The sequence below is a fragment of the Anser cygnoides genome, chromosome 2, assembly GCF_040182565.1.
Source record: "Anser cygnoides isolate HZ-2024a breed goose chromosome 2, Taihu_goose_T2T_genome, whole genome shotgun sequence".
In the NCBI taxonomy this organism is placed as follows: Eukaryota; Metazoa; Chordata; class Aves; order Anseriformes; family Anatidae; genus Anser; species Anser cygnoides.
Window position 1 is genome coordinate 44775737 of NC_089874.1, and position 19477 is coordinate 44795213.

General features: G+C 38.4%; 1 protein-coding gene across 2 annotated transcripts in view; it reads right to left on the reverse strand.

The window, feature by feature from the left end:
• The window catches only part of SNRK (SNF related kinase), a 53568-nt gene that overhangs the window by 8550 nt on the left and 25541 nt on the right, over positions 1-19477 (reverse strand). For both annotated transcript variants that reach the window (XM_048077966.2, XM_066991965.1), the window contains exons 4-6: positions 8028-8169; positions 5412-5624; positions 4281-4415 (exon numbers count right to left, since the gene is read on the reverse strand). In XM_048077966.2, the coding sequence (XP_047933923.1) occupies positions 4281-4415; positions 5412-5624; positions 8028-8169 (490 nt within the window). The remainder of the gene's footprint in view (positions 1-4280; positions 4416-5411; positions 5625-8027; positions 8170-19477) is intronic.

A 19477-nucleotide genomic window follows, 5' to 3' on the forward strand; every position in this document is an offset into this window, starting at 1 on the left:
TGAGCATGTAAGAACGTGTAAGAAAATCTAAGATCTATACAAGAAGAGCACAAGTACTGCCACACTCATTGGCCTGCTGAGTTGCGTATTTGTAAGGAGCAATGCTAAGTAACTGAGAAGGAAACATGCTCAAAGAATGTGCGTTCCTTTAGAAATGCTGCTATTTGAAAAGAAGGTCGTAAGCAAAGTTTAGGAATTATGTTGGTTACTGTCAAATGAAATCTTTAAAAAAATTACTGTTCAGAAAATGAATTAAGCAATAGAGAGCTTTAAATAATTTCCTTTCCAAGAAAATAATCTGAAGCAGGTATAGAAACACCAGTGCCCTAGAGGAAGATACAAGGTGATTAATGCACAAGTTGAATAAAAGTAGTTTGCAACACTACTACAGTCTGAAGTTTTTGTTATTTTTTCCCCCAGTATTCTTAATACAAAGATCAGGTTAGAATTAACACAAGCGAAGCCAGAAGAAAATACGTAAGTCGGAAGAAACATTACCCTATTTTCATTAAATTTCATTCAGACAAAGCTCTGTTCTACAAAACCACCTTTGATTTCAAACACAAGAATTGAGAACATTTATTTGACCTTAACTCAGCAACTGCAGTAATACATTTGCATGAATTCAGATCTTAAATTGCTTAAGACCATGACACTTGAATAAACACAGTTCAAAACGTATGACTGTGTACTGAGCATTAGCCTCAAATCAAAATCATAGAACGTCCCGAGTTGGAAGGGACCCACAAGCGTCATGGAGTCCAACTCCTGGCTCCACACAGGACCACCCAAAAAATCAGACCATGTGTCTGAGAGCGCTGTCCAAACACTCCTCGAACTCCAGCAGGCTCGGCGCCATGACCACTTTCTGGGCAGCCTGTTCCAGTGCCTGACCACCCTCCATGTGAAAAACCTTTTCCTGCTATCCAACTGAACCTCCCCTTTTGCAGCTTCATGCCATTCCCTCAGGTGTTAGTAATGAATGTAATGAAAGAGGTGACACTCGAGAGTAAATCAGTTTTACAGTTAGCAGCTGATGTCTTTTATCTTCACTATCTAAGCCAGTATCTAATGATTTACCTTCTACTTTAAATCCTGAAATATATTGGAAATTTGAAATATTGATGTGAAATATATTGGAATTTTCACATCATACAGAATAAAGAACAGAGACTGACGGTCTTTCCTCTCTAGCTGTATTTTGAAAGCCAAGTCCAAAAGACCAACACCTACAGACCAACACCTTTACACTGAATAATTGCTTCATTCAGCGTAAGCTCCACGTTTCTTGTGGAGAACAAGAATTTTTTCTAACCTTTCAAATTAAGTTATCTTAAGAAAAAAAAAAATTTGCCAATCACAGGTCTTTACATAACTAAAACAATCCAGCACAACACATGAAAAGCTGTAGCAGGAGACTTCTCTTCACTCATGGGTAGCATACTACAAGACATTCCCAAGCATATTTTGGGGTGTGCCAACAGGAAGGGCCGCATGACTTCGTAGCCCAGTTTAGAACATGTTAGCCCAGTTTAGGCATGGCAGGAAAGCAGGAGAGGAAGCAGAGAACTTTTCACACCAGGTATGACCCCAGCTATTTGCTCTCAGTCTGCATAACAAACCAGAAGGGTTGCACCAGCTTCTGTTCTCTGCTGGTTTAAGAGGCCGAGCTGATGAAGCAAGGAAAGCTCAGACATCCCTTTACTATACGTGTTCTAAATGTGTTCTTTTCAAGTGTTTACAGTCAATGGAAGCACCTGCATACGGACTGCATTTGCTCAAGGCTCCATGTGTAACTGCTGGATAGAAACGGATCCTAAAGTGAGAGATGCCCGTCCACACAGGTGCCAAAATTTTGGGGTAGAAAAATCCACCACGGCACCCGTAACAACAGGACCAGGAGCTGCCGGTGCCCTCCCACCAGTTTACCCCAGAGAGCGGGCTGGCCCTGAGGGAGGCCACCCGGCTGGTACCTCTGACCCGAGCTGTCCAGCACGAAGCAGAGCCTCAGCTTGGGGTCCTCCTAGGTTTGAGGCTGGCACCTCCCTCAGGCCCCAGCTGGCTCCAGGAGTGCTGGAAACCACTGGCCTGGGTTACTGAAGACTTGTGCTACGGTGGGTATTTTAAACACAAACAACTGTCAGTGATTAGCAAACAGGACTTAAGTAAATGAGAAGCGTAACTACAAAAGTGACAAAAAAATGAAGAACTAAACGTTTCAGGCATGTACAGTGCTTTAAGAACAGACTGGTTTGTCAGCAAAAAGGCAGAGAGTTCTGTGGCTGTCACAATAAAGAGTAAATATAGTATCTAAGAGTGCTGCAGTTTCCAGGCAATAAACCTCCTCACTACAATATGTGTATCACACAGCAGTCCATGTTTGCCTCCCTGCCTTCCCCCACTGTTGTTCCCAGTAGGTCTGAGGGGAGAGCAGGCCAAAGGAAAGCTCCAGGTTGCCTGCCAGTCGCTTGTGTAGGTTTTGTTTTAAACCCTCAAAATAAAAGAAATGCATTACGTTGTTATCTTTTCCATGTGGTCACTCTAGACAAATACTTTGAATTTAGGACCATCCTGAAGACAAGGAGTAGCCTGAATGCTACCTGGGACTATAAACAGCAAGAGTTCCTCATTTTGTGTGTGTGTGCTTGTCATGAAAAGAATATTCATACTTGGGAGGCAGGCTTTAACCACTCCAGTCAATGTTACAAATTCATCTCAAGATTCAGATTCAACAGACTTATTTGTCCTAGTTCCTGATATAACTGGAGCAGCTGTTTTACTGAAACAGTGAAACTGACACACGAAAAACAAAACAAAACAATTTAGAAGCAGACTTTGCAGATTTAGAACCCATTTGTAACAAGAGTTTGTTTTTTATAGATTAAAGGTAGCTGTACCTTTTATCAATTAGGCCAAGTGAAACATGGATGTGCACCAGAAGGGAACCAGCATTTATGTCCCTTCTATCATTCCTATTATATGACTTCACATGTGGCATTGCATGAAAGCTGCACAAAGAAATTTTGGGATGGATGAGCTGTCTTGTCTTTTTCTCTGCCACATCAACAATGCTAAAGGTAGGCAGCAACTCTAAACATCAGCACAAGCACTTAATATCCTCTCATTAGGTGATTAGCTGACAATGACCATTATTATTGCTAATAATAGTTACCAATAATATTTCAACAAAGCCTAAAAGGCAGGTTTTTGAAGAGACTGCAGGTTAAAAATTCATGGGAATGTCTCAGTACCACCTCCATCTTCACTGGAAAAATTGTGAAGATGGCCCAATGAAGATTCTTCTCAACACCAGCAGATTTCTGGTCATAGTCTAATACTTACTCAGCAAATTAAAAACAAAGTATTTAAGAAAAATAACTGTTCAAAACCTGTATATCTGTGTGCAAATAAACTATTAATCTTGTGAGGTTTTTTGTTTTTTTTTTTTTAAGCGTATGCTTCTGCAACTGAAAATATGCGATGCTTTGGTAATGAGCTGAACAGCAAATGGACTGGTCGAACATACCAATCACCAACCACATGGCAGAATCCCTCTCTCCCCACTTTTGCTTTACTGTCTGTCACAAGCTGAAGCTTTGAAAATTTCAGGGAACTTTACTGTGTTTTTAATGATCCTTTTGTCAACCTAAAAATTCTATGGCAATATCTTTAAATGGATGATTAAAGCAATTATTTCAATGATTTTCCTTAGATAGGAAGCACATCAAACTAGATTAAAAATAAAATAACATAACCTGAAGATGTTTGTTCTAAGCTTGATTTAGGGAGCGTTCAAGCCCATTAAGACCAAAGCTAACAACTAAACTTTAACATCAAATTCAGCATGATTTCTCATCTATTCCTAATTCCTCATCAACACATTTAGGAATTATGCAACTGATTTTTTCCAGGAATATTACATACACAATTTCTATGAGGAACTGAAGGTCAATGAACATCCCTCTTCTTAGCAGGTGTGAAAACTTCCTACCTCAGATACAGACTTCAAATTCAAATTCTTTAGTCATATCCTGAAAATGGCAGAAAATGAAAATACTGGTAGCTGATTTCCAAACAAATTCTAAAGCACCCAGAGCACTCTGAACACACATAAAATTTGCAATGAATAAGCATGTTGCAGTTTTTTAAGTAGTGGTGCTTGTGCAATTCAATAACAAACCAGCTTTAAAAAACAAAACAAAACAAACAAACCTACCACCACCACCAAAAAAACATCATCACCAACATAGAAAAACACATTTAGATTCCTAAATTCTTACCTGAACTGAGCTTTGATGTTGCTAGGGCTTGCAGATCTGGTCTGAATTTCTTTCTCTTGTTTTTCTCGCAGGATCCTTTCAGCTAGTAAGAAGTAAGTAGCAGTGATGTGATTATATTTGTTAGTTTCCAGTGCCCTAGGGAAAGTGCAAAACAAAACATGAAATAAACCATACATCAATGGCTTGCTGAAAACTGGACATGCAAGCTCACATATCGCTGTACTTCTCGTAGCAGGAACAGCACCTGAAAACAGAACTGTGTATTTTTGATGTTTTGACAAGAGTGGCTTGGTCTTACTAAAAATAAAGAGCCAACAAGTCTATTAATTTCACTGTGGCTGAATGGCAGTATCTTTAGGTTATCATTCAAAAAAAAAAATCTTCCTTTATCGAACACTTCATATGATAAAATTGTATTTCGTTAATGTTATGCACCAGTAATAGGCTTTCCCATTGGCACATAAAACCACAAAGTAGTAATATTTATGTAACTGGATGAAAAACCTACGTTGTTTTAGGGTTGTCACATTAACTTTACAATTAAATTAAGTTTGTAAGCCAGGTTAAACATGAACAAATAGAAAAAAAATTACATCCTCTTTCAACTTATGGAATATTTTAGGGTTTTGCAGGTTTTAATGTATTAGAAGAAAGCTATGCAGCTTTCTAGCAAGCTCACTCAGTGACAATGACAATTTTGCAATATCCAGATAAAAGACGCAGTATTTTAAATTACAAAGATTCAGCCATACGAGAAGAGCACTAAGGGAAAAAATGCTAGAATTTATCACCTCTAAATATGCATGAGAACAGACATAACTAACTAGCACAGATAAGAAGCACAAGTCAAAGCATGGATTTCAATGCAGTCAGGTTTGCTCGAGATTGCACACTACTGCAGGAATCGAACACTGTTCCAAAAGATTTTCTTGAAGTTTTCCCAGGGGCAAACTGTGTCTACTTAAGTATTTCTCATCCTAGAATCCTCTTCAGAGGACAAGATTGTAATACTTTCTTTGTTAACTGAGTGGCTTGAAATTTTAACACTGAAACACCCATGTTCTAATGAAATTCTTTAATCAAATGCAATGACAGATGCACAGAATAAACCATACAAGATTGAGAACTTACTCCACGATTGTATCTCTGTCTGCTATATCACCAAGAACCATGCGCTGTATTATACTGTTGTGTTCCTCCTCAGACAGATTTTTGTATGACACAAGAGGAATATTGTACTTTGTTGCTGGAGAAGGATCAACTCCTTGGAGCCACGCATGGTTTTCAATCTCTTCCAAAGATGCCCTTCGCTTTGGATCTCTCTGCAACATCCGTGTAATCAGACTGTGAATAAAAAATAAATCTAAACAAAATGCGCTCACATGTTTAAAAAGCAGCCACTGTAAGAGCAACATTAAGAAGAAATTTTCTACTGTCAGTCCAAATAGATCCTTAGAAATCTCTACAGTAAACAATGGGAGGAGAACTTCTTTATTCTCAAAGACATTCCAAATATTGTGAGCTGAAACTATTTATTTATTGAAAATTATAAATACCATAAACACTATAGATTTCATTTACTATGCTTAGATTCTTCCGATTATTTTTTAATAGGTTTATATGGCAACTGTGACAGATGGCCTACAGGCTGGTCTGTACAATAATAGAAATATAATTTTCTATTATTGCTGCTGTCAACAAGAATATAGAATGGCAAGATAAGTAGAAATATTTCGTTTTGAAATAGCTATCAGACATTTGACTCTTCAGTATCTGTGAAAGGATAGGGATCTGTTCTACCCTTAGAGAAAAAAACACTATCTGGAATGATGAAGTGACAAACTAATGGGTTGATGCTGAGCATTTACAAGAGTGGGTAGGGAAATGTATAAATTCCAAAAATAAACAGAGAAAGAAGACACGATTATCACTACTAGCTCACTATATGTGAAGTTTCAGTGTGTATCATGAAAAAGGTTTTGGGGAGGTATTTTTGGCTTTAAACAATAAACAGAACATGGATGTAACAGTTTCTACGCCAAGGTTTTGCTGGAACTTCATTGCAGAATGAAAGTTCAGCAGTTCTTACATATGGCTTTAGTTACTCCACTGACTACATTATACCATGCAACTTCAAAACTGCAAGGCCACACAAAACACAGAGGTAACTGCAATATTATTTTATTTTGGTGTGAGATATAGGGAATTAAAAATGGAGGTTAATCCAAACTTCTTAAAATCTTACTGTAAAAAAAGGAATGTCACATATATACTTAGTACCTGCGGTCTCTGCCTTTACCAGAAGGAAAGTCCAGGTGATGCAGGGGAGCCTACTTTGTTCAGTTTTATTAATATTACAAAATAGCACAAATTATGCACTTCATAAAACTTTTTTTTTTTTTTAAACCACACCTGTACTAAAACACCTGTAGTAAAGTGCACCACAAATGCACCACATGTGCCTCCTGCTTTAGGCTTGCTTATGTGCCCCAGAACACCAAGAATGTTTTCACACAAAGCAGTAAGTTTTGGCAGTCTGAGAGTCATTTCCCTACTAGAGCCTAACCCATCGAGCACTTTGGTAACTGGCAGTAATTGCTGATGTGCCACATATGGGGAGCAGATCTACTTGAGCCTTTAGGCAAATTAGAATTAGCCAATATATTAAGCAAAAGGATATAATTTCTTGGCCCCAGCACCATATGCAGCATCTCAAGAGATTTGATAGAATTCACTAATAAGAGCTTTTAAAACCTCTTCCTGTATTGTACTTTAAACCTATCCTTTATGTAAACCTCCTCAAGCAGTTGAGAGCACTAAGAGCAGCTTTTCCATAATACCAGAAATGCTAGACACTACAAGACATGAAAACCAGCTATGGCATCATGTTATGCATTAGATTCCTGGACCACACAGATGACAGGTGGAGAGGAATGGTCATTATGATCAGTTGTAACATACATTTCCTTCCATGTCGACTAACAGAATGCTAGATGCTGCTCTAGTCTTTTGACTGGACAGAGATGCAGCTGGGATATATATTAAAAGGACTAATGATCTCACTAACCCATCTTCATCATATGGAACATATCAATACTGGAACATATCAAAAAAAAAAAGCTGCAGTGAACACTGCAGATAAACATCATATCAAAGTGAGTCATGATTCCCAAGTGGCATATGGTATTTGCAGACAGATTATTTTCCTCCCGTGATTGCCTAGAATGTTGATTTGGAGTTGCAATTTCAGTAGGAGATGTGCAAAACTTGCCGTGATATTCTCGGATTTTGACAACTTGTATTTTGAACAGAAATCTACAGGAATCATTAACTTTGTCACCTCTGCCACAAAATTCTCCAAGCAACACCTTGTAATTTGTTCAGCGAGAATGGTGGCCAAAGCCAGTCATTGTTTATAAAACAGATGACAACTGAGACACATGAAAGAAAGATACGCTGCATAAAATCAGAAGTTTCACAAAAGCATGGAAAAAAACCACTCTCTGTAAGTATCAAGGGTTAACCTTTAGTAAGAACAGATACAGGAAATAAAAAAGGTATACTGCTGCCCAAGAAACTACTCAATTGATGTGAAGAAATACTAACTAAGCAAAAGCAGTAGGTACTGTATCTTATTAATGGACAAGGAGTAATCCCACACTGACAAAATTGTATGGGGACTCTCACAGATAATGAAAATGAAAATCCACTCCTATGAACACTTAAGTTCTTTAGCACTCTACTTACTCTTTACATTCTTTGGACACATGAGGTGGCACGGTGTATTTGCAGTCCATTATCATAGTCAAAGTTTCACTGTCATTTGCTTCTTGAAATGGTGGTTGTCCACACACCAACATAAAGAGGATGACCCCCAAACTCCATATATCTGTAAATATATAATTTAAAATAATTGTTGAGAAAGCAGACAAAATTAACATCAAAACTGTGAAGTATTACTAAGATGTATATTGGGGTTAGTACTGTACTCTTGATTATCAGCATTACTTATGGAACTTACAATTCCACTAAAGTACAAAACACAGTAGTTCCTGTAGCTTGGCAGTTTTTATAGTCTGAAGGGGAAAAAAAAAAAAAAAAAAGCAAAACACAACAGAATTCAAGACTTCAAAGATGTGTAACAGTTTGAGATGCATCACATTTTTGATAGCAAAGTGTTAGTGAAAGCTGAAGGTGACCACTCTGGTCACTCAGAAGATGAGATTTTATTATCTTTTCCTTCACACGTAGACAGAGATTATTAAAAGATATTTGCATTCAAAACTTTTTCCTTTCTGAAAGACTAATGTAAACTGTTCTAGGCATTATTTATTTGTTACCCTATGCAACAAGAAATTCTTAAAAAAAAGTCACTTTAATGTGATATTTGTTTTTCCTTCGGAAGTGTGGCTTTTAAAACATTTGTTAATGCTGATGGCTAAGTAATGAATTAAATCATTTATGTAAAGCTATTTTCTTACACATTAAGGGCCAATCATTAAAAGTGTGTGTTTTGGTCACTGGTTTTGTTATTGTCTGTTTGCTTTTAGAAATTCATCAAGTCTAACAAAATTAACAGTGATCCCCACTAGACTCTGGGAGTCTTCTTTTTTCCTTCTAATTCCTGCTTTTGTAAAACAAAAAACATTTAACAGCTTCCTTGGTCCCCACTGAAATGACATACCAAGGATGAAAAAGAAGCACTGCTGGGCATGAAGCAAGTTTGTTTCTACTTACTGTAAAAGCTAACATTTAATTCAAATCTTTATTAAAAGTTTGCTTAGAAGAAAATATTTCAGAAGTCTCTCTGCATTCAATACAGGAAGCTTAGATGTTGTTGTCTAAAATTTCATTAAAAAAAATCAAATCAAATCTATACTATATTTACCATGCTCTTAAATTTCAGATACAACCCCATGCTACGGAAATTTCAGCAGCAACTTTGAGTCTTATAGCCTAGCACTTCATAGATCTGTACATGTGAAACCAAACAGCTGAAGAAAGATAAATAAAAAGGCAGAAACCTCCTGAGGGAAGGGCGGTGGCGGCTGGCAGTGGTCGCAGGAAGCAGAGCACACCAGCTCTGTCCTGCAGCTAGCTGAAGGGCGAACGGCACTGCTGGCCACCCAACTGCATCTTGCTTTCTGGGGCCTGCTCAAAATACTTGACGTGCATTTAAAGCCGAAGGATGGCTACGGCTTTATTTAACAACATAAATCACACACATGCATCCACACAACAATTACTCATTTTGCTAGTTACGACCCATGCTTCCTATGGTTTAGCTGAGAGAGAAACAGGAACACTACTGGGTAATTTCCTTCAGAGCTCTGATTTGTACTAAGCGTACACTACTAACTCAAACAGTTACTCGATTTCTGTTTTAGGACCTCAGTCCTCTATGTACTGAGCACTTTGAGGCCAGGAGGCTACCAAACCATGTAGGCCTGCAAATTCAACATGACTATTCACGCTTAAAAATCACAAAGTGCTTTAATACTTTAATAGCCTGGTGCCAGAAAGCGGAATGCTTTGGAATGCTAGGATTAAAAAAAAAAAAAAAAAAAGCCTCACAAGACAGAGAGGCAATTTTACCTCAAGGTACCCCTTTGCTTTTGTAGAAGTGCTTACATCTTTCTCCTGCTGTGTAGTTTGAAAGCAGCCAAAAAGTTTTGGTGCATTATCTCTCACCATGTAACAGATAACAAAACCTAGAACACACAAATTTGTGCATTTCTATAAACAGTCATCTTTTGTACATCAACGCCCTTCCTAGATTTTTATCTTTCTCTGAGAAACCTATGTTGTGGTACAGCCTACCCCATATTCCAGCATTCTGTTCGATATTCCCCCCACACCAAAACACTTCATGTTGCCTTTCTGCAGGAAGTATTTTAGAAGAGTCCACAGAGCATTCGTAATTACAGACAAATTATGTTTGCTATAATAAAAGTACGTTGGCTAAATTTAAGCCGAGAGAAAAATACTGGGGAGGGAAGCGAAATAATTAAAGCATAAATTGAAAGTCAGCGTATAAAGAGTTCAAACAGAAGGAAGAACGGAATAGTCAAAGAAATCAGCTTAAAATATCACAAGTCCCAAGAAAAGGACAAGAATTGCAGTAAAACAACGAGATTTCCATGAAATCGCCACATACAGGAAACTCTAGCAGACCCTGAAGTGTTTCAGCCTCACGGAGGAGGTACTGAACATCCCCGCGCGTGTTCCTTTAGCTGGCAGCATCCATTCAGTGTTCTGGTTTGCACACAGAACAGTGACACAGCGTACTACACACCAGCTGTGTGGTTGGCTTTTCTTGGATATACACACACTTGGAGATTTCACTTCGGAAGGATCTGTGATGACAGATACTGCTTAAATAACTTTGGGAGAACTACAACATGTATGTACAGTTACTTTGTAAAGAAACAAAACTTTGCAGAAGCAGAATCCAGCTCATCCTCTATATGAAAAGAAGCAACTGTAGTTTGCCCTAATGCAACATACAGTTAGCTATCAAACTACTATTTGCTTTGACAAATAAAATTAGTTACGGATTGTGCGGCACACAACTGAGAATCCTGCATATTTTTCTTTCATTAGTTGCTGTATTTTGCACTTCATATCCATAGGTCTTTCCAGAGAAGACAACCTGCTAATGGTGAGATGAAACATCTTACTATTTTTCATACCACTGCATGAAAAATACAGCTTCATCATAGTGAAATATCAATCCTGCGAAGAACTGCTGCGTTTCATTGCATCATGCATTTTGTGTTACTAAAAAGCCGTCGTGTATGCAGAAAAACATTTTGTTAGAAACTAAAAACGTGCTTAAGACCTTTTGTTTTATCTGGTCATACAATCCAAGTATTTTATGCTCCCACTGAAGAGTACTAGGTTAGCAACCACCTCTTATTCTCACATACTACAGGCAAATTCACTATTAGACTTTTTCCTAACAAAAGTGTATTTTGTTAGCCCGAGAGCATAGCAGACATTTTTCTGATGCGGCCAAGAAGTAGTACCGTGCAGAACCAATTACATGGGTTTTATTTACACCCTATTTTTACAGCTGTGCCTGAAGGTCTTCAGCCTCATTGCGTCTATGCTCATGCCTACTAAAATGACTCTGCTCAGGGTGTCATGGAGAGTTTAGAAGTCTAAGCAGACCTGAAGTATACTAATAATTAGCAAGTGAAATTGCAATGAAACAACGTGACTAAGTCAGTCTAATCTACGTGTGAAAACTGAAGAAAAAAATCACTGGAAGACTTAACATGTTCCCTCCTTATTTTAGTGCAGACTGTACGAAGTCACAACAGATGTCATCTTCGAGTCATCTTCACAAGCCTTCCAGAATCACATTATAGCAAGTCTCTCCTCATATATGGAAGCTGAGCTAAGTGCTTGGACAGCTGCAGGTATATAAAGAGGACACATTCAAGACGTCTGTCCTGTCCCCTCATGTGGAGTCTCTCAAATCAAGGGACATCCTGACCAATTCTCTGTACCAGCGTAACTCGACCCAATCACTTGTTTGAAGCTTCACGTGCAACTAAGCCAAACCAAACCAAATAACCCATCTGAAGAATAAGGCAACATCTTTAACGAGGTTCTCTTTCTAGTGAACTGCAAGTTGTCACCTTGTTAGAGATGCAATGGGAAGTACACAGCAGCTGTCATCCTACATAGAAATGAGGTGAGATTAGCCTACAGATCCTGAGTAAGAGGGTTGCAGAAATTTATTTGATACTCTTTTCTGAGTGGTAGTAGTAGTAGTGCTGTGTCCAGCTGTGGGCTCCCTAGTACGATGAAGGGGCTGGAGCACCTCTCCTAGGAGGAGAGGCTGGGACTGCTCAGGCTGGAGAAGAGGAGGCTCAGTGGAATTTTGTCAGTGTCTTTAAGTACCTGAAGGAGGGTACAAAGAAGACAGAGCCAGGCTCTTTTCAGTGGTGCCCAGTGACAGGACAAAAGGCAATTGACACAAACTGGAACAGGAGGTTCTGTATGAACACCAAGAAGCACTTTTTTTTTTTTTTTTTAACTGGGAAGGACTGCCAAGCACTGGCACAGGTTGCCCAGGTAGGCTGGGGGATCTGCCTCCTTAGAGATGTTCTCAGAAGCCACCTGGACATGGTCATGGGCAAAAAGCTGTAGGTATCCCTGCCTGAGCAGGGGGGTTGGACCAGGCAGCCTACAGTGGTCCCTTCGAACGTGAGCTACCCTGAGATTCTGTGATTTCCAAGAGGCCTTTTGTAATGTATAGGTTCAGGCCCAAAGTACCTCACTGCAGTATTCAGCATCAACAGGAAAACGGAGCTTCTTTTTGCCCATCAGAACCAGCACATTTGCAGGTGTTTGAGAAAACGGAAGGGTGAGGCAGCACAGGAAGCACCAAAATAGCATCAATAATACGAATGCACAACTTGAATGCACCATTTAAACCAGCGCGGGGTAATTTTACTCAGCTATAAAAATCACAATTATTTTTCACTTCTCACACCAAACAGTGTAAAAAGGATGGCTCTAAGTGTAAAGGAAGTGGTTAAAAAAACTGAAAGGAAACATTAAGCAAGTTTTCAAAGTAAATTGACTAAAAACACAGAAAACCTGCAAGAACAATGGAAAAACAGAACTGGTTTGTAAGAACTGCATTGTTCACTGGTATTTCCATCACAATTATTCAGACAGCTACATGCAATCTTAAACAAGGATGTTGGTTTGCAAATTTCCAGCATCAAAATCCAAGGTTTAGATGCTGAAACCTTCAGAACATATATTCCAAAACAGGAGGTAATACTCACATATAATTTTGAAAGACTTAACAGACCAACAATTAAATGACTAGACAGTACATATAAGAAATGTTAATGTTTATACCTGATTTATTAGTCTTAAGTCATTCTATACATGTAAAAAAAATCAATTCTGTATCTGTGCTTTCCACTTTCCTCCACTGGAGATCCATAAATGTGTATTTTTCAAACAACTTCAGAAAATATACAGCAAAAAAGTTTGGAGAAAAAAGAAAGCACATTCTTCCAATAAGGACATGGGGTTTTGTTCTCCCTTTAATATAATACTACATTTTGAAAAACTCATGGTTTCCAGAATAGCACCATTTGGCTAAGACAGAGGCAAAATTCAAGGTCTTGAAGAATAGCTGTCTTTGAGACATTAGTAAGAGTTGAATCTGAGATTATTTTTTATGGTGCTTAATCACACAATTTTAGTATTTCCCCAAATGATATACAAAGTCACACAGGAATGCTCTTTACCATACTGTTTTTTGCTGCTGCAATCGGAGCTGCTCTATTATTCATTTCTATTAATTACGAGAGAAGCGTGTTCTCTGGATCCCAAGGAACCTACAGAAGATGGAAGCTGCTTGAATGCAACTGATCAAGTGCTATCATCAACAGTTAGTTACTACATGCTGTCCGTTCTTGTGCTGGTACCCTGCCATTGTGAATTTCTGCTTACATAGTAGGTAGAGCAAAAGAAGAATAGCTCATTCTGCTGGGGAGACCACTTTCACCAGCAGAACAGGCAACCTTGATCTTTTATTTCTACATCCCAAAAAGTGCTCTTGCACTGCTACAGAGGGAAAAAACAGTATCAAACAAAGTGAAAGCGTCGGTCAAGACCTACTGCTCTGATTTTGTCAAAAGCATCAACTTTGCCAAGACAGTTGTGCATACAGATCAGAAAGATGTTGGGGCAGCAGCAAATTAAGAGCCCGACATCTCATCAAAGCAAGGTTTCCAGAAAGAACATGTTATTAGACCCAATAACAACTGGGGAAAGAAGAATAATAACTCAAAGTTTTTAGGTATAGAAGCTTTTCTTTAGATCTCCACACACTTTCAAAAACATACTTCAAGGGTGGCCTTCACTTAAAGCAGAAAAATGTTCTGAACTTTATATAACTTGGCTCAACTCAGAGGAAAAATCCCAGCTAAGACAGGTTACTGTTTGCACATTATTACAAGCTGCAGAAATACATTTAAAAGCAGAGAAGAAAACACATCTCCAGGTAGAATGGCACTAGTTCACCAAGGGGTTGCACAAGCAGAGACAAAAAAAAACAAAGGAGAGGACAGAACTGCACAAGAAGGATCTGCATGTAGAGCAACACTATTTTTGAGACCTGCTACATGAGTTATACCAGTAAAATAAAATCCACCTTCAGTTCAATGTAAATATAGTTTTATATGTAGTATGCACAGTAAAGAACTCTGCAGAGATTTGTCTCTCCTCCACCTTCGCGCCCCTGGTGCATCACTTTAAGACATGTTAGCTGTGGTACTATCTTAGTGCTCCAAAAATCAGATTTTGGACAGAACTTTTAGATATTGCAATAAGTTTACTAATGGGTAACTTAACTCGATAATGGAGCAGGGTTTTTTTTTTTTTTGTAAGCACAACTCCTTGGCTTTGGCTAAGTCAACAACATTTGTAGCTCATATTCCTTTATCATCCCAAAGGTCATCTAATTTATTCTCTCCAAAAAATGAATGCAAAAATAGAATTTATGCCTGAGGTGTTGCATGCATTTAGCATATTTCTGTGTAAAATTTCAAGTGAGGGTGCTGAAGGAAGACACATGACTCTTGTGCACTGCAGTTGCTAAAATCAGGGTCTCTTTCAAAAGCACAGTGAAGATCTTCAGATGTGATTTAGCCTATAAAAATCAGGCACTAGTAACTTGAAATCACCATTGCTATGTCCTGAACGAAAAGACAGATTGGACTTTAAAAAGCATTAGCTAGCTAACTGCACTGGAGGATATTTTATTGTTTTGAAAGCCGTTAAATAATGTTGATCAGGAAGGGGCTGTTGAAGCAGGATTCCCAGAACCATGACAACCAGGGCTGTGTACACGCAACTTCCTTACATAACATGAAGTCACTGCCATGGAAACCAAACCACGTCACCGGCTGCCTGTGCTACGCCTGTCCTCAACGCCGGGCAGGCAGACATCTGTTATGTCCGAGCTTGTACGCGGCACGAAGGATAGCCACGCTCATCTGCTTAACCACCGAGCTGGGCTTCACCACTTCAGACATTTAGTGCCTTCTGAAGTTCGTGGTTTAACCTTAAAATCAGCACTACGGATTTCAGAAAGTTACAGTTTACAGAGGATCCTTACAGCTTCAGTCAGATGCTTGTCACATTTTATATATGCTTTGTGAACCTGTGATCATCAGAAGCTAAAAATCCATGCTCCTTTTGGAACGGGCATATTTGCATTTAGCTACGTAAATCGAGTCCAGTTGTTTATTTCAGACCTGTAGTGGAACAAGTATTTTTTCCAGTTTCCACAGCACACATTGTTCAGTTGCTAAAACAGACCTTTCTACAGAAAGGCTGCTTCTTCTGAAATATGGAATACGGAACGATTTAGTTGGCTTTACTGTAAACACTCCAGTGACAGCTGAACATCATAGTTGTCTTCTGTGAGAAGCCACTTCATTCAATAAACAAAGAAACTCAAAAATCAGCGTTTATGGAGATGATACGAATGCTTACATGTTTATTTTACCACTGCAAAGGTATCTACAGACTGTGGATAAATGAAGGCTGGAAATGGGCCCAAGTGCCAGTATCAGGGACAATTCCTGGTGACATTAATGTCCCCACCACTGCTGCTACAACCTCGTCAGAGGAGATTTGTGGGAGAAAGCCCAATCCGGGGAGACCTGCTGAAGATAAGCCTTGAATGCCAATAACTCGAGGCTCTTTCAGTATCAAGTTTCTTTTCTGTGCAGAGCTAAGTGTGAAAATCTAATGTAAAAACCACACACATCATCGCACTCTAGGCATCTTCAGGGTTAGACAGCAACTGGGCAATTTCTGAAGTGTGTTGTTCTCAATGTAGACACAAACCCTCATCCTGAACTACTTTATTTGGATTGGAATTTAGGAATGGAACTTCCAGTGGGCTCAGGAATAGGTCTAGACTAATAACTCACAAGGATAACAGTGGTAACCGTGCTTGCTACAAACTGAAATTTAATATTCTCACGGCATAGGCTATGGAAAACAGAATGGAAACTCACATTTGTAACAACTTCACATTATTGTCTGAAAAGCCAAAACATAGCTTAAGAGTAAAAATACACAACAAACACTGCATAGATTTTTATATGCTTAGTGATAAAAACTTATATACTATAATAAAGGGTAAAGCTTGGTATCATAATGCTAACTGGTTGAACGGTGCCTTTTACATTGGTGATATATTTGCGCTTCAAAAGAATAAGAAAAGTATTTCCAGCCTATGATAAAAAGCTTAGAAGATTTGCAACACATGCACAAAAAGTCAGCAGGAAAACACTACAGAATAATCCTGTGTTAGCAATATCAACATTTCTGTGCACCACAACTACTTTTACACTATTATATGCACAGGCAAATCTGGAAGATGATCAGACTGGACAAAATATAAATTTGAAGAGTATGGCTAAGGAAGAAAGATTACATTTTTGGGGGATATTCAATTTTTAGTGTTTGAAGTATTCTCCCGTTCTTTAACTTTTCATGAAAAAGACTGAATAAGCTCGCATACTGACCTCTCCAGCTTCCAGAGATGCAACTGTCTGTGGCATCATCACAGCATTCAGCTATGTTTTTTTTTTTTTATGTCTTTGTAAAATGGATTTCTCCCTTGCAAAAGACTGAGGCAGAGATCATCTGCAATCAATGTCAACATTTCCAAAATTTACAGGCAGAACTGTGTACTCCCTCTGTCTGAAAGCACTACAAATCCAATTAGAACTATTAGAGCACAGAGCAGACGAGAATCAAGAGAAATCTTTTCCTTCCCCTATCCCTCAAAAAAAAAAAAAGAGCATAAATACCAAATTGCATTTAGCAAATTATTTTCATAATTAGCTCATCTGTCTGATGAAACAGTCTGTTCTATATGTTATTTTATTTGACTAAGACATAATCATCAGTAACTGGTCTTATCTTTGGAAATGATTTCTAGTTTCATTCAGTTTGGCAACTGTTGCTTATTTTTTCCCCTCAAAATAATCGCCTGCGTTTTGCTGGTTGCATGAAACTATTGAAGACAAACTGTTGATGTTCTTCATTAACAAACCAAAGAAACCCACACTACCAGTAAAAGGTTTTACTGAACACACGTCACTGCCTTTACTCCAAAATAGCCTTTTTTTTTTTTTTTTTTTTTTTACCGATTCATCAGTTCTGCATTTAGAAATGCATCCTCTCTTTTGGTTTCTGTTGCTTAGCCACATTTCAGAAGTTACTGAATCTACAGTAAAAAAAAATTAAAAGTAAAACTGCTTGAACTTTCTAACACTACCACTCCAGAAGAAAGTTAGCCAGGATAAAAAAACCAAGTATAAATAGTTAAGTCATTATTAACAAATTAATTATTAACAAATTATTATTAATTATTAATATAAATAGTTATATTGAAGTCTATATAGCACACAGAACTTATATACACATTTCACTATGATGCTTTAGTACTTATACATTAAAAAAACAAAGACAATTCACCTATGATATCTAAGATATTCTTCGTATTTTCTGATCAACTGTATCATCTTTTCCTCAAGGTTTTAGCTGTACATTGCATAATTTATGCTTTACTTACAAAAATGAACATCTTAGTACAGCTCTACACATGAATGATTAAACAAGCAAAACTTGAGCATCTGGTTTGTAACTCAGTAGTACAGCACTGATTTAGGTCCCACCAGATCCGTGCTGCCAAATTAGTCAGTCATGGGCTGAACGTAAGTAATCTGAACCTTTGTTTGCAAGATACATGAAATGAAGCTTCCAATCTTGTGGAGATAGTATTTATCATAATGAATTCTTTCTTCACAACAGCAGTTTGAAATTTTGTGAAAACAGTTCTCCTGTGAACACAGGGAGATGACTAAGAAGCATCTCTTTACTCAAGCTGCAGTTTAGCCGAGGTTAGTATCCGAAGTCTATCTTGACAGCTTCTCCATACTTTCACTTGGGTAAGTTATTCTTTGCTTCACCCAGCAATTTATTTGTGAACGCATTAAAACATGTACATTAGTAATCCAGAATGGAACACAAATTCTATTTCATAAATATTAGACAGCATACATTTACTTTAAATCACATATATTTACTGAGAAGTTATCATAACCACAGACTTGCACCCTTTATTATAGCTCTGTCACATCGTAACTTCACTTCTGAATACAAGGCTCCTCTACCTGCAGCATAACCCTCTGAATTATTTGAGGCACTAAAGCCATTTTCTTGTCAATAAAACAATTAGACTGAGGAAAAAAAAGCAGAAACCAAGTTAGCGTATCACCTAAAAATTGGACTCCCCTTTCATTAAAAATAAAGGTTACTAGCTGCATGCTGGCATGGAACAAAAATATATTCTTTGTTAACATGACATGAGTTTCCTAAAGATTTAAGCTTTCTAAACGCACGCTACAACCAATTCTCTGAATTTGCTCCTTCTGAGAACTACAAAAAGCTCATTTCTGCTCATTTTTCAAATTTGACTCATTTCTTCAGCAGTGCAGCATGAGGAGCACAGCACAGCAGGGAGAAGGTAGAGCAGCCCTGGCCACTAGCACAAGAAAAGCACAGAGGAAGAGAGAGCAGCATTGAAACACACACGGTACTCGCATCAAGTCCTGTTTTGCTCCAAAAAGCATTTCAGCCTGAACAGTTAGAGCATGTTATTTTCCTAAAAAAAAAAAAAAAAAAGCAAAGGCAATACTGCTTGATGAATGACCCTCATTTTCAGTCAAATGAGTTTCTCTTGCCTGGAATGGGAAGATAAATGAGCTAGGATGAGCTGATCTAACCTAAACTTGCTTCACGCTAAAAAGGGGCAGGTCCTATCACCTTCCCCCAGAACTCTGGCGCGAGCTGCACGCTCCCATCGCTTCCTTTGCACCAGCTCTTCCACTCAGAACACTAACTGAACAAACAGCTCCTATCGCTAACCTGGCAGAAGTTTAGCCCGCAGAAAAACGTAGAGTCTTCTGTCGAATTAGCTAACCAAATCAGCTCATCAAATGGTCAGCAACGCAACAGAGCGCTGCACATGAGGAGGGGCAGCTCTGCACTGATGCAGGCAAAACCAAAGGGGAAGCCCTCCTATGCTGGAAGCAGCTACATACTACGGTATTTTAGCTTTTTGCACCCTCAAACCT